Consider the following 15,124-nt stretch of genomic DNA (forward strand, 5'->3'; position numbering starts at 1 on the left):
GCCTCCCAGCATTCGCATGGAGATTGACACTGTGTTTGCCAACAGTTCTCTTCCCCCTCCCCAGGAATCCAACACCATCAAGGGTAGGATGTTCCCTCACACCACCTGATTAAAGGAATTCTGCCAAATTCCACCAAGAAATCCCTGCCACTCTGAGTCCCTTCTGTGTACAGTGCAAAGCTTGTCCCTAGATACAGGACTCAGATGCACCAATGGAGACAAACCTCCCTCATTAGTGGAAAATGTTAAATAATGCTTTCTGGAAGCTCAGCTGTGTCCACAGCTTTTTCCACAGAGCTTGTGCTCTGTGAATGGCAGTGCTAAGGGTCCAGAGTGCAATAAGGCAAAGGTTCCTCAGATATCACTGGATGCTTCCCAAACAGGCCTTGACCCTTAACATCAGCAATCTGCTTCAAAGGCAGCGGCTGCAAGGCTGTGACTGCTCTGGAGAGGTTTATGTAAACCACAGAGGTTTCTGTGTAACGGGCAAAAATGTATTCAGTCTGTCTCCAGAATTACTTTAAACAAGGTAAATTGTAGGATGTAATAAAAGTCTAGATGGGAGTGGGAGTGGTGAATCTGTCCTCCAGCAAAATTCGTTGAAAGCAATATCCAGACATGGGGGTTCAAATAACATAACTTGGAGTTCCTTCTCCCAGTACAACACACATACAAGCAAACCTGGAACCAGCTCCTAAAGAGGTAGCAAGGCCTACAGCTGTGGAACTACTTCAGAAGTCATTAAAGGCACAAGATTTGTTTCTGTGTGAAGCACTACTGTAAAATCTACTGTAACACGATGTATTCTTGTATTACAGGAGGCAATTCTTACTTATTGCCTCACTGCTATTACACTAGTGCTGTACAGGACTACTACAAAAATCTTTGTACAAAGATCAATTGAAGTGTTACATACCAGATATGCTACACTCTGTGTGCGATTACAGGGGGTGATTGCACTGATATTAACAACTCTCCAGTATGAACACGACCTTTCATCTGTGTCTGGAGAGGTGTTAGTCTGACAAGACTATTCAGTCCTTCAGACATACAAATAAAACCACAAAATCCATACATAAAAATCTTAGGACCACTAATTTTTCTGAACAGTTAACCAGTTCAGGGGGAAAAAAATCCCCATCCTTATTGTATGGAAATTCATCTATTGATAAAAAAAATCATTGTCTGTCTGTAATTTCAGTTTCATATATTTTTGCTTGCATATGCACTGTTTGCCCCATTTCTGTCTTGTCACTTTATTTAGCAGCTGTAGTTTCTCCTGAACTTTTTATTGAGCCAGAGCTCATTAAATCCACACAATTTAGTTCTTACAAACTGAGTGCTATTACTTACCTAATTGTAAAACTTATCACCATTTGTTTCCTCTGGCATCAAAAATATTCATTAAACAAGCTAATCACATTTCAGTCCTTTTGCACTATAGCCCCCAAGCTCATGATGTGTTTGTTTGGTTTTTTTTTTTTAACTAACTCCATTATAAAGCACTTAACTTATTATGAGTGTGTTATCTGTTTGCACTGTCTAATCTTTAAACAAAAATTAAACAGAAAGTTGGCTCACTGCCAAAAATAAGGAACCATTCTTCAAACAAAACCAGGTACAAAGAAGCTTGCAAAGCTGCCACTCCAAGATAATTTTTCTTTGTTGTGTGATGTATTTTTCCTCCAAATGGCAAATCCAGGTGAAGAAGCACAGATAGGTGGACCAGAATTTTAATTCAGCATCTGCCAGCATTGCGTGTGACAGCACTTAACAATTTCCAGCAGATTAAATCAGTTCTCTGTATTTGCAAAGCTGAACATCTAATGCTTTTCCTTCCATTGCATCCGCGTGCAATAATACTTAGAACACATCCATCCTGTAGGGCAAGGACCAGATCCACCAGGTCTAACACAGTGAGAAAATCGTTACATTGCCATCAGCCTTACATCCCATCCTGTGGTGTAAGGGGTTCCTTCCCTTCCTAGGTTAAACTCTTCATGACTTAGGGCTACAGCCATCATCAGACCATGGCCTTCAGAACATCAGCATCCTGCTGTGTGAAACAGTCCCCTGAATAGAGTTTTTCAACTGAGATCTTTCTTTTGTTTAATCAGGTTTAAGGGTAGTTTTGGGGGAAAAAAACCCCAAACCAGTAGGGAAATGCTATCTACTTTCATTTTGGGAAGATGATGGGGCAGATGGAAGTAAGGAAGTATCTCAGATTTATCTAATGACACCCTTTGCATACAACCCAAAAGTTGAAGTGATTAAAATGTATGCACAAAATATATGTTGTAATTGTATGAAGGTTACCAGGCAAATTTATTTACACTGTGTCCCCTAACATTAGGGTTTGTTTTTCTGGAGAACTGCAGTGCATCAAAAATGCCAATGTTGCCAAACTGGAGCTGAACTTTGAAACTGTGACCTGTCACCAGGAGACTTTCCATGTGACCTTGGGGAGATCTTTTCACCTCTCTGTGCCTCAATCCTCCATCATCTGGAACAATAAGTAAGTAAATAATTAAGAGCAGGAAAAGGGAATAAGCTTCTTTCTTCTACCCACTGTCTTGCTCCTACCTTGTCTATTGAGATTGAAAAGACTTCAGGTAGGGGATTAAATACCCTGTGCTTTTAGCACTGCATGCACAATGAAGCCTGATCTAAAGAAGAGCTGTTGTAACCTGTGGTAAACAGACTAAGTCTGCCTTTTAAAGCTTTAATATCTTGCAAATAGGAATGTGGCATTTCCCTCTCTAATTCCAAATGCTACTGTGATAAATGATTTTTGAAAAAAATCATTTTTTCCTGATTTTCATAAGGAGAGAGAAGGATCCTGTCCAAAGAAGACACAATGAAGTGGTGAACATTCCTCACAACAGGCACTGGCAGGACAAGGATCCTTGGTTATGGTTCAGGAACTAAAAAACCTTCTTCTGGTCCTTCCCTAATATCTCCAGAATCTTTTTATCTCCCTTCCTCCCTATTTCCTTAAATTTCAGCTGTGCATGTTCCTGTTGTGATTACAGAAGACAGATTTTCTGACCCTTACATTTCATTGTGTAATTATTATGCACCTCCAGCTCCCATTGCAGGCATAATTTCAAAGTCTTGAATTGATTTTCTTACAGCAAGCTGCTACCTGAAGTGTCATGTGGATGGCTTAACCCATTTCTTTCCCTGCAGGGGACCGTATGCAAAGTCAAAAAAATGTGTAGAAGCAAAGTAGCCCACGGTTAGACAGTGATTTAAAGCCAGCATGGATGTGTACTGATCTAGTGCCCAGAAAAGCAGGTTTCATCCTTTGCTCACCACCATGCTCACACCATCGTTTGTTTGGCTGCTTGGTGAGCCATGGGGAATTAATCCAGTTATTACTAAACCTGGCAAAATATCTGGCAAAAGGAAAAAAAAAAGAAAAAAAAATCGATACAACTTCAAACTAGCCGCAACAAGAGAATAAAAAAATAGGCAGCCACAGTCATGGGCAGGCAGAGCTAGGCTCTCTGCCTAGTCCCATTTAACCCAGTGACTTATTTGGGAGGACTTTGGAATCCACTGCTCTGTTTTCCCTCTTGTGAGAGAGACTAAATCAAGTGTGATGGGGAACCTAAAGCTTTCTGGTTTCTTCCCTGCTGGAACTAATTGCATACCATTGAGTGTTGTGCCTCTACTTTCTTCCTTTACAGCTAGGAAGATGTAAAATTACAGCACTAGATGAAACAAACTCTGTTTGCTGTTATCCTATCCTGTATTTTGCTTGCTTTGGTCCTGGAGGAATTCCAAGAAATCCCTTCCTTCTCTGCTCAGCAGCAGCGGCCGATCGTACACCCAGATTTTCAGTTTGTGTGTTCTGTGTGTCTGAGGAAAAGGAAAATATCATCATTGCTACTTACAGTGTCGGATTTGCTTACTACTTTAACAAGGCATTGAACTACATTCACGCTTGTTACCATCTTTAAGGGATGCCCTACTGGGATACCGCAGAGTGAGTGGGGAGGGTCTGGCCCAGACCGAGGGAGAGGGAGGAGGCGCGGTGGCGGTGGCTGCGGCTCAGGTTACATTCTTTGTTGGCCTGCCTCGGGTTACATCCCTTATTCCTGCCGAGGCATCGCTCCGTGCCTCCAGGAGGGATTCGTCCAACCACCAAAAATCCAACCGGAGTCAGGCCCAGGGCAGAAACCTGCGAGCGCAAAAATCAGATACCCCTGACTGAGGAGATACCCCAACCTGAGCAAGTTCTCCCCGAAAGGTAAAATGCTTTATTTTTGCCATATCGATTGAAGCGATTCTGGCCAAGCCTGTGGCTCTGTGACACCAGGGAACAACAGCCCCGTTGTTCCCTGTGAGAATGAAGCTGCCGAGGCCACCAGTGCCCAGTGTCGCACGGCCACCCCCGGCCCCACCAGCATCGCTGCTCCCGGCCGCGCACCCAGCGGTGTCCCAGGGACACAGCTCCAGGGACGGACACAGCTCCAGGGACGGGCCAGCAGCGCCGGCCCTGCGCCACTGCGGGACCGGGGCGGAGCAGCGGCATCCTTGAGGCTCCGTCCTTGGCGGGGATTGAGCGCGGCCGCCGCCTCCCCCCAGCCGCGCCGCCGGGCCCGCCCCTTCCGTTGCGGAGCGGTCATTGCCCGAGCCCCGCGCTCCCCAGGCGCCCCCGCTCCCCTTCCGTTGCGGAGCGCTCCCCGCCTGAGCTCCACGTCCCGCGCTCCCCTCGCCGCTTCCGCGCCGCTCTCGCTGCCCGGTGCGTACGGGGTGACCCCGCTCCGGGACAGGGGGACTGGGTGACCGCCCATCCGGCCCTTCACTTCTCCCCCAGGCGGCTTGATCCCGCCGGGGTTCGGCCGAGCATCCCTGCGTGGCCAGGGTGATGCCTGGGATGGCCGGAGCCGGGCCGGGCTCCCGAGGGTTCAGGTTGGGGTCTGGGATGGCCGGAGCCGAGCTATGGTTCCCGAAGGTTTGGGTTTGGGTTTGGGGTGACCGGAGCCGGGCGGTGGCTCCGGGCCGGTTCCCGGCTGTGCTCAGGGTGCCCCGGTGCCGCCGCGGCCCCTGACCGCCCTGGCGCGGCCGTGGGCCTCGGGGAGCCGCGGGGGCCCGTGGCGAGGAGCCGGGAAAGTCCCGCCTGCTCCTGCGGCCCTGCTGGCTCGTGGAGTCCCGTCCCGGGGCCCCGGTGTGCCGAGAGGTGAATGCCCAGGGCCCGGCAGCGCTGATGGAATTTCCCCTTCGGCGGGCGGCTCTGGGAGCGGCGTTAGCGGGGTGTGCTGCCAGCCCCTGGCTGGGCACAGGGAGCGCCGGCACCTAGAGCCCCGTGGCCGCGGAGGGTGTGTGGGTGGTGTGTGGGGACTCGTGGCTGGGAAGGAGCCCTGCGAGCAAGGGCAGCGTGCCCGGCTGTGGCAGGTGACTCCTCTATTCAGAACGTGCCTTCAGCTCCCTCCGCCCTGCTCTGATCCACATCTTTCCGTCTCTCCTCACAGAACACTATGGCCACTATCAAGGACCAGCTGATCAGCCCCATTGCGGAGGGAGCCAAGCTCCCCAACAACAAGATCACTGTTGTAGGGGTTGGCCAGGTTGGGATGGCTGCTGCTATCAGCGTCCTTGGAAAGGTACGGCTCAAGGACAGCGTGCTCCCCAAGCCCCCGTGCTGTCGTGCTCTGCACTGCCTGTCTTAGCAAAAGGTGGGACATTTGGGAGGTTGGCACAGGAATGAATCATTAGCAGCTCGGGTAAGCGAGCAGTGACCTACAAGCCTGACCTCCACATTCAGCCTCTCCTTGTTCTCTCACCTTTCTCTCGGTGCTTAGCAGTAAATGTCTCATTAGGCAGAATGATTTTCCAGGCTGCTGGGAAAACGTAGGTAGGAATGACTCCGCAGCCCCTGCCAAACTTCTCATTCTCTTCTTAATTTTTTATTCTTCCACAATAGAGCTGGAATTTGCTTGGTGAGGGAACTCTGCAGGGCAAAGAATGGGGACAGAGCAAAAATCTGGGTGAAATATAGGATAGCAATCAAGAGTGTTTGCTTTTTATTCTTTTAAAGAATATGTGCCCTACTAGCTGAAAATACTGCTATCCCATTCAGCAGCTTCTTGATTTCTCTTAAGCTCTTTTTGCTTGTTTATATAACTTTATTTTTCTCCAGAGAGGTGTTAGCTAGTTTTTAAATAATCAAAAACAGAGGGCTGAATTTGGAGGTTATTTTGACTTTTCCTGCTACTGGTTTGTGGGATTTGTTTGTCAAATCTCATGGTGCAGTCTTTGAGCAAAGTAAAGGCTTATTAATCAACAAGGATGTCTTGCGCTTTTCACTTTGTTTTTAGAGAACATTATGAATTCATTAAATTTTAAAAGACAGATAGAAACTGCAGACTTTTATTGTTTTTAAAAGAAGGCACCAACAGATATGCACTGCACCCTGCAGGGGCAGATCTTAAATCAGGTACTCACAGTTGGATGAAAAATCTTGCTTGTATGAATAAACCAGCTGTAATTTGTTTGTAGATGGCCCTCCAGTATATTACCCTGAGGATGCATGTTTTAATGCATGTTTAATTATATGGGAAAAAAAAAAAAAGTAAGGCCTTTCACTTGCTGATATTCATGAACCCTGTGAACAAAAAAAAACTGACAGAAGGAACAGGCCATAGTGAAACTAAGTGCGAAACTGATGTGAAAGGGGCAAATAGTTTTTAAAGCAAAAAAGTAAAGAAGAAATTTAATGGAAAAACACTGATAGTTCCTTGTGGGTTTTTATATTTTTAAGCACATGGTTGCCTCTCATGGTCTGAAATCAGGTTTTTTTGATGTAACCTGTGAGGGAGCCAGGTATGTTACCACAAATTGAACCACAATTCAGCATTCATTTAATGTACTTCTCTAAGCAGGATCAAACTGTGTTGTCAGATATCTAAGCACAAAATTTTACTGTTAATGAACAGTATGCACCAGACCCAGAATAAGAACTGGTTTTAAATTCTTCAAGCATGGATAATGACATGGAGTTTACTTCAGTCAGGCTTCTGCTTTTACTCTCTCACAACTATAAGCTGCAGTATAAAATGTTTTCATAATAAAACCATCTGGTTCTTGTAACTGAATTTTAATAATGTAATAGAATCATTTGAACTAGAAAAGATCTCTTATGATCATTGAGCCCAACCATTAACCCAGAACTGCCAAGTCCAGCATGTCCCCAAGTGCCACATCTTTTATCAACACATCAAAGGATTGTGACCCAACAGCTTCTCTGGGCAGCCTGACCACCCTTCTGGTGATTAATTTTTTCCTCCTATCTAATCAAAACCTCTCCTGGCACAGTGTGTATCCTGTCCCTGTTCCCTGGGAGCAGAGCCCAACCCCACCTGGCTGTCCCCTCCTGTCAGGGAGTTGTGCAGAGCCAGAAGGTTCCCCCTGAGCCTCCTTTTCTCCAGGCTGAGCCCCCCCAGCTCCCTCAGCCCCTCCTGCTGCTCCAGCCCCTTCCCCAGCTCCATTCCCTTCTCTGGACACGCTCCAGCCCCTCAATATGTTTGTAGTGAGGGAACACAGGATTTGAGGTGTGGCCTCACCAGTGCCAAGCCCAAGGGGGACAGTCACTGCTTGAGTCCTGCTGGCCACTCTGCTGGAATACAGCTGGAATGCCTTTGGCCTTTTGCCAGCTGGGCTGGCTCATGTTCAGCCACTGCTGACCAATATGATGTGGGTCTGACTTGTGCAAAAGGCTTGGCTCTAATACTGATTTCAGTTTGTTGGTGTGGTATTAAATGTATAAATTTGCATGACTCTAAGACTTCCATGCTGGTTATTTAGTCCCTGGTCAGTTAGAGACAAGTCATTGATGTTACCAACCTGATTTAGAAATGGGAGCTAAATCTGTTGTGCAACGTAAATATCGCACAGTAGCTTCTGCAGAGAAAAATAGCTAAAGAATCCTTTTTCTCTCAATTTCAGTGTTGAGGAAGTCTGTTCCCATTGTATATTTTTGTGAAATGAATTGACTGATGGCATGTTGAAAGAGAATACTTCTTTGATAATTAGACGGTGTGTTCTTTCAGATATTTAAATTTTTAAAACAAGCCTGTTTGCTGGTTAGATTTAGAGGGTTTGCCACAACTCCGAAAGATGCAACTTTTTTCCAAAGGTAATAACTAAATTAAGAAGTGCTTTCCTAGCAAAGGATTGGCTGTGCACTCAAACTCTTCACAAATTATACCTTTTTTGGAAAGTCTGAGTGGGTTTTGTGAATCTGTGCTATAGTAGCCTCTGACTTAGTGAGATGCATCAGAACACCAAGATAGTGCTGGTTTATTTGTAGAAGAGATGCTTTCAGATGGGTGAAACGTGTTACTTTAAAATGTAATTTAGCTCTGCTCTGGGTTAACTTGCATGTGAACTGCTTCATTGACTCCAAATTTTGTTGTTTTTAGGGTCTTTGTGATGAGCTTGCTCTGGTTGATGTTATGGAAGACAGACTAAAAGGAGAAATGATGGACCTGCAGCATGGGAGTGTGTTCCTTCACACTCACAAGATCGTGGCTGACAAAGGTGCACCTCAGTTTCTTTGATTTGACACTGATATTTTGTGACTTTGCTTAATAGTGGAGAATTAGGTGTGCAGTCCTAAAGAACTCTTAGGATTTAGCATTCAAAAAGGTGAAGTGTGTGAGTTGGGGTGAGTTGAGACGAACACCATAATGGGAGTGGCTCTTAAGCGGGGCTCTCTTACATCTCTTAATTTGAGGCTTGTTTAGTAAAATTGATTTTAGTGAAACTGAATGTAGAAGAAATAGTATTATTTTCATAGTGGAAATGAGAGTCAGAATGGCTAAATGAACTCTCAACACACAGGTATTGATATATCAGGTCAATGTTAGGAGATGTTGCTGACTTTCAAACTGATGTTTTGGGTTTGAATGCAATGCCCAGTGCAGAAGCTCCCTCTAATTCCTGTATTAACACAATGCTACTGGAATTAGTGGAATTATTTTAAACACACTCTGTATCTGCTCCCCTGTGCTCTGGTTAGACTATGCTGTCACTGCCAACTCCAAGATCGTGGTGCTGACTGCAGGAGTCCGTCAGCAGGAGGGAGAGAGTCGGCTCAACCTGGTGCAGAGGAATGTGAATGTCTTCAAAAACATCGTTCCTCAGGTCGTCAAGTACAGCCCCAACTGCATCATCCTGGTGGTTTCCAACCCAGGTAATGCAGTCTTCTCCTAATCACTTAGAGATTTGGTGTGACAAGATAAAACACGAGTTAGTTTTCAGAAAATCTCTTCAAATACAAATTGTTGAAACTTAATAACTTTTTGTGGACATCTGAGAGTACAGACAAGTATTCTGTACTTTCTGATGCTCTCTTTATTCAGAACTTGCCATGGTGCCCATTTTAGAAAAATGCTTGTGATAAATACTTAAGTTCTTACATACTTTGGCTTAAGCAGTAAGAAGTTTAAATTTTTTATCTCTAATGGATAGCTTTTGTGTCTGGATAGGATAGGGCTATTTTTCAGCATGAAGAGCTTGCCCTATAGTCGTGGCTATGTTTTCAGAAAAACAAATTTGCATGCTGAAGCTTATGATGAAACAAGGGCTAACTGTATTCCAAAGTTCAGTTAAAACAGAAGAGAGTTAATTATGCATATTTGTGTGTTCACTTGCAAGTATCTCATTGCACTGAGACAGCTTGGATATTTGGATGTCTAAAGGTGACTGTAAATATTCTGATGTGCTTTGTAGGGTGTCCCTGTAGGGTTGTCTTAGCTTAATTCAACATCTGAAACCACTACTGAAGAATTGTGGTGATGAAGTGACACTGCTTTTAAAGAAAACCTGGCAGAGTGGAACCATTGCGTGCTCTGTTGGGGGTTGAGTATCTCGTGTACAGTCAGCCAGTATTCTGAGCAGATACAGTGACTTGCAGCAGTTCTAAGCACTTACCTGAAAACCAAACTGAGATAAAGATCAGGCTGTTCTTGTTCTAGCAAAACTGAATTCAGCCTGTCGACTTCTCTCCAGCAGAGCAGCTGCAGGAAGAGAATTGCATGTTGCTTTTCCAGAATTATTTTTATAATCCTTTGTTTTCTCAGTGTGTGGGGTTTTGTCCACTAGTCTTATATAGTGAAGGTCATTGTGAGCCCATGAGAAGAAACTTTGGGGGTGTAACCTTGATGCCCTTCCCTGCCCCAGCTGAGGCTGTAGGGAACATGCCACTTGTGAAGTGTGAACTGTGCTTTGGTGCCTGAGCAGAGCAAATGATGCATTTCAGATCTGTGTACACACGTGTTCCCTCCTGAAAACTGCCTGGCTCCTCAGAGTTGGAGTCAATTCCTGCAGCCTGGTTTTGCTGTTGCTTTGAGCTGTGAAGTAGTGCTCTCTGCTCACATCCTTCTGTCTGCCCTACCTAGCTTTGGGTTTTTTCCTAAAACGATATTTTTAGAAACACATGCAGCTAAAGCACGTTGCTCATCTGGCTTTTCATGCTGCAGAGGTGGTAGATATAGAAAGTGCTTAGTGCACAAATCAAGAAATGAAACTGAAGGAATTACCAGCTACAGAGAGTATGTAAATCTCCGACTTTTGGTTGTAAATTGTTTAACCTGTTGTTGTGATGGTGAACTGGAAGGGAGCATTATTCAGGAAATTGCTGGAATGTTTTAGCCACATGAGATCAGTCCCAGTTCTGAATGCCCTAGGGCTTTAACTGTGACCAAAAAAAAGTGTGTCCAACTTCAGCTGGTAGGAATCTAGTCTCTAAAGACCTTCCTCAACTTTTCTTAGGACCGATTGAACTACTGTTTAAAATTTCAAGCACTGCATCCATTTTAATTCTTCAAACAGATCCAAACTTCCTTGATCAATGAGCACAGCTGTGTTTTGAGTCCTCCTGATTGCCCTGCTATGCTCAGTAAGGAAATTTTTTGAGCATTCTTGGTATGAGTGGAGTTTCATTTGCCCTGCATGCTTTTCCTTTCAGTGGATATATTAACCTATATCACATGGAAGCTGAGTGGGCTGCCAAAAAACCGTGTGATTGGAAGCGGCTGCAATCTGGACACGGCCAGATTCCGTTATCTGATGTCCGAGAGACTTGGGATCCATCCAAGCAGCTGCCATGGCTGGATCTTGGGAGAGCATGGTGATTCCAGTGGTAAGGAGCAGTTCTGATCTCCCTGGGAATGAGCCATACCATAGCAGAGCGTGAGGCCAGAAGTTTGTTACAGGATTCTGAAGGAACAGCTGCAGCTTAGTTCAAGTACCTGGTACTTTGCTGTATTTTTATGAAGATTAGAGTTGAGAGAAATATAGGAACTCTACCTACACATATTTAATAAATGGGATTGTGGCTGTACAATTAAAGCCTGGACTGAAAAGGCCAGTTTTGTGAGGCTGTGTTGTGAAGGCTCCAGCTTGCTTCTTTATCCTCAGTTTTTGGAGTACCATTTTATAGCCTTTGGCACAGTTCTCCTCTGAAAGCAGTATCAGCACTTGCTAGGTCAATAGCAGAGCTTGTTATTCTAGCAGTTCATATCCAGGTTAACAGAATTATCCCTTACCTTATTTTGTGACTTTTTTCCTTGATGCTTAAAGCAAAGATAGTTTTAAAATGTGAAATCAAAGAAATTTATCTGTCCTAATTCAGTTAATGTATTCCAAGTCTGAAATGCTGCAGCAGAACATTTATGTACATTGTTACTACTTTATATTTTCATGCTGTGTATTTGTAAGGGAGCCACCTCTTCATTGTCCCATTGCATTTGATCAAAGTGCAGTGTCTGATCAACAGCAGCAGTTATTGTAGCCAGCTCTATACCAATGAAAGCAGAGTTTGGCTGAGCACGTGCAGAGCTTATCCTGTGTCATTGTCACAGCTGCTTTTGCTTTGAAGTAACTCCACATTCCTCCTTACTTCCCAGAAGCAGAGACTTAACCTGCCTCTGAGCTTCCAGGATGCAGGGAGAGGTGCAAATTCCTGTCTTGATAGTCTTAAGTTTGTATGTTGCTGCCCTCTTAGTTGTGTAAATAAGAATAGACTTCTTGAAGGCTAATCCTAATACTGATTAGTAAAACTGCAAATGCTGCAGTTTTCAGTAAAATCAGTTCTAAAAAGCCAGGTAGCTAAAATATGCCTTTTTACTAGAATTTGATGTTTCTGACTAGAGAAATTTCCAGGCTCTGACTGCTGTCACATTGTTACAAGTGACTTGTTCAAGTGCCAGTACTAAAACAGTCTCATGTTTGACTCCCAGAGTTCTAACTGTAGCTAAATAAAAACGTAAAACCTGCCTCAACCATTGCTGTGATTCTGGCTGCTCCTCCTTTGTTTCCAATTATTTTGGCTAGGAAAGGTAGAGGGGAAGTTGCTAAGTGCTGTTGGCACTGATGTCCTGCCTCTATTGCAGTGGCCGTTTGGAGTGGAGTCAATGTGGCAGGGGTTAGCCTGCAGGAGCTGAACCCTGCCATGGGAACTGACAAAGATCCTGAGAACTGGAAGGAGATCCACAAGCAAGTGGTTGCAAGGTATGATCTGAGGGATAATGTGGATGGATGCCATGCTGACAACAGTTTATCTGCACTCTCTCTTCTGGTGCAGCTTTCACGCCCTCTTAGGTAGAGGGTTGCTTAAGTGAGTGTGACTGCTTTTTTAAACACAGAAATGCAGGATTTCAGCTGGTAAAATTTGTTACCCTGCAGGGAGACAGGTTATTGCATAACAAACCCACTCAAGTGCTGGAGCACTTGAGCTGTGAGTGCTTGTTTTCCCACATGGAGCTTCTTCAGTGGGTAACTTTGTTCAAAGGGCAGAAGCCCAAAAAAAGGTGGCATGTTTATGTGAGCAGAGTGTTGGACTTGGAAAATGCTGTTCATGGATGCAGGAGAGTTTGTGTACAGCTGACTACATGTTGCTAAGTCTTTTGTGAAATGAGTATACACTCACTGGGCTAAAGTGTGTGCAGATGTTGGCAAAAACCTCAGGATGTAGTGGTGCTTTGACTCTAAATGTTTGCCTATTCCATTGTGCCCCTGGCTGAAGCAGTTTGTCAGGTGTAGGTGTCATTTTCTACTTAACACTAGGATCTCTTCCTAGATGGGAGCTAATTTTGTTTTCAGCTAATCCTATGAGAACAACAGGATTCTTTATTATGCATAGGGGATAATGTAGATTTTATACTTTATCCTCTAATGTTGAAACACATAACTTGGGCATTTTAATTCCAAAATGTACAGTGTGTTTCAGGAGTTTGAAAATTTTAAAATGGCTAACATTCACTGGTTTGAAGACTTGTAATTTGCAGTGACTTGCTTGAAGGCATCTTCATGAAGTTGTATTTCAATGTTTCCTCAGTGCCTACGAGGTGATCAAACTAAAGGGATACACAAACTGGGCTATTGGCTTTAGTGTGGCTGACCTCTGTGAGACCATCCTGAAGAACCTGTACCGGGTTCATTCAGTTGCTACTCTGGTAAAGGTAAGAATTGGCGGCTGATTGGACACTCTGGCTCTTTTTTGTTCCAGACAAGCTAAATAGCCTCTATTGGCAAGGTGCTGAATGAAGGAAGCTTTGTAAAATACTACTTTGAATTAAAATGGCAGCTTACTATTGCTGTTTCGTCTAGGCTGGCCTCTTAGCCTACTCTTATCACAAGTATGGAGCTGAAAAGGAATTCTCTGTGCAGAACTACCTTTGTGTGAAACTTTGCCATGTGTAGCATATGATTCCTTGAAAGGAAGTTTTCAGTGTAAAAGTGGAAGACTTCTTGGAGGCCCAGCTGTGATTCCAGGAGACACTGTCCTTTTATAGCTGGTGTAATCTGCTGCATGTGGTCTGCACCAGAGTCCACAACCTCTGCTGCAGCAAGGGCTCTCAGCTCCCTCTGTTGGCCTGTCCTAATCCTGTGTCTGAATCTTTTCAGCTCCTTGCTGTATAGAACTAAAGTGAGAGAGAGGTTTGAAGGTGGGGTTTCTGCCATCAGCTGTTTGGTATTGCCAGGCATTTGGTCTGAAACAGTTCTATACTATTTATTTTCTTGAATTCATCGTGGCTGAAATTTTTCTGCAGGTTGTAAAATGATGGTTTTTGAGCTCTGCAACATAAACCAGCCACAGATCTGTGGTGACAGGCCTGTGTCTGATCTCTTCTGTTTGCGACAGGGCATGTATGGCATTCAGAATGAAGTCTTCCTGAGCCTTCCTTCTGTCCTAAGTGCCTCTGGCCTGACGAGCGTCATCAACCAAAAGCTGAAGGACGATGAGGTGAGCCAGCTGAGGAAGAGCGCAGACACACTGTGGGACGTCCAGAAGGATATCAAGGATCTGTAACTCCTGAATGTTGGGTTCCAGCAATAGAAAACCAGCATGTTGTTTGCACGTGGGGGTTCTACTCACTGTGTATCTCAATGGTCAACATGAAATGTTCTTCCAGACTTTTGTCCATGGTAGCTAAGTTTATGCTTGCTGTAACGCACAAACCTTGCAAACAAATAAAGCAATTTTCAGGCGTCTTTGGTTGCCTTAGTGACTCTTTCAGAATGTAAATTATATGCCTTACTCTGGCATTTTCCTTTAGTGTTTGCCACGGACTGCATGGAAGTGTAGACTTGATGTGTCCTTCTAAAAGGTTGGAAACAAAGTATTAAGAGTGAATTGGTGGGATTTCACCAGCACCACCTTGCTGTGAGGCTTTCCTCAGTCCAGGTGCTGAGTAAGTGGAGTTCATTCCCAGACCTGTTTCTGGTAGAGAACTTCATAGTTTTACTGATGAGTAAAGGAAATGGAATGAGCATTTGGCTCTGTGCCACGAGCCAAAAATATGCCAGCAATAAGGTTCTGTATGCCACTGGCATAGAAAGAGTCCCATAGAGCCTTCCCTCTTCTGGGCTAAATTCTTTGCTTGTTAATGGTGCCTAGTTCTTATAATTCAAAAACCAATATTATTTTCTATTTGATTATCCAAAATTCAAGGGGGTTTTTTTTGGACCTAGACTGAAATGTTGTGGTTTTGGTCTTGTTTATTAGACAAGCCAAGTTGGGTCTTAAATCTCTAAATTTCAGCATGATTGTTAAAGGCTTTATATACTTGGAGGCGGAGCAGATGAAAAAAGAAATCTTAGTTTATTTCTT

General features: G+C 44.3%; 1 protein-coding gene across 2 annotated transcripts; it reads left to right on the plus strand.

The window, feature by feature from the left end:
• The first annotated feature begins 4,093 nt into the window (after positions 1-4,093).
• Positions 4,094-14,505, plus strand: LDHB (lactate dehydrogenase B). 2 transcript variants are annotated; one of them, XM_084205685.1, is made up of 8 exons: positions 4,094-4,255; positions 5,481-5,612; positions 8,430-8,547; positions 9,029-9,202; positions 10,979-11,152; positions 12,405-12,522; positions 13,349-13,472; positions 14,156-14,505. In XM_084205685.1, the coding sequence occupies exons 2-8, from the start codon at positions 5,487-5,489 to the stop codon at positions 14,321-14,323; spliced, it is 1,002 nt and encodes a 333-aa protein (XP_084061811.1). In that variant the 5' UTR covers positions 4,094-4,255; positions 5,481-5,486; the 3' UTR covers positions 14,324-14,505. The 2 variants fall into 2 exon arrangements, with proteins under 2 accessions (XP_084061811.1, XP_084061812.1); XM_084205686.1 differs by lacking the exon at positions 4,094-4,255 and adding an exon at positions 4,594-4,750.
• The last annotated feature ends 619 nt before the right edge of the window (positions 14,506-15,124 follow it).

The sequence above is a fragment of the Fringilla coelebs genome (assembly GCF_963513975.1).
Source record: "Fringilla coelebs genome assembly, chromosome: 5".
NCBI lineage: Eukaryota > Metazoa > Chordata > Aves > Passeriformes > Fringillidae > Fringilla > Fringilla coelebs.

Bases quoted from the DNA above. Each gene is read 5' to 3' on its own strand.
- LDHB (XM_084205685.1), top strand. From the start codon at position 5,487: ATGGCCACTATCAAGGACCAGCTGATCAGCCCCATTGCGGAGGGAGCC. The intron at 9,203-10,978 runs GTAATGCAGTCT...TTTTCCTTTCAG, and splicing joins CCTGGTGGTTTCCAACCCAG to TGGATATATTAACCTATATC. The intron at 12,523-13,348 runs GTATGATCTGAG...ATGTTTCCTCAG, and splicing joins CACAAGCAAGTGGTTGCAAG to TGCCTACGAGGTGATCAAAC.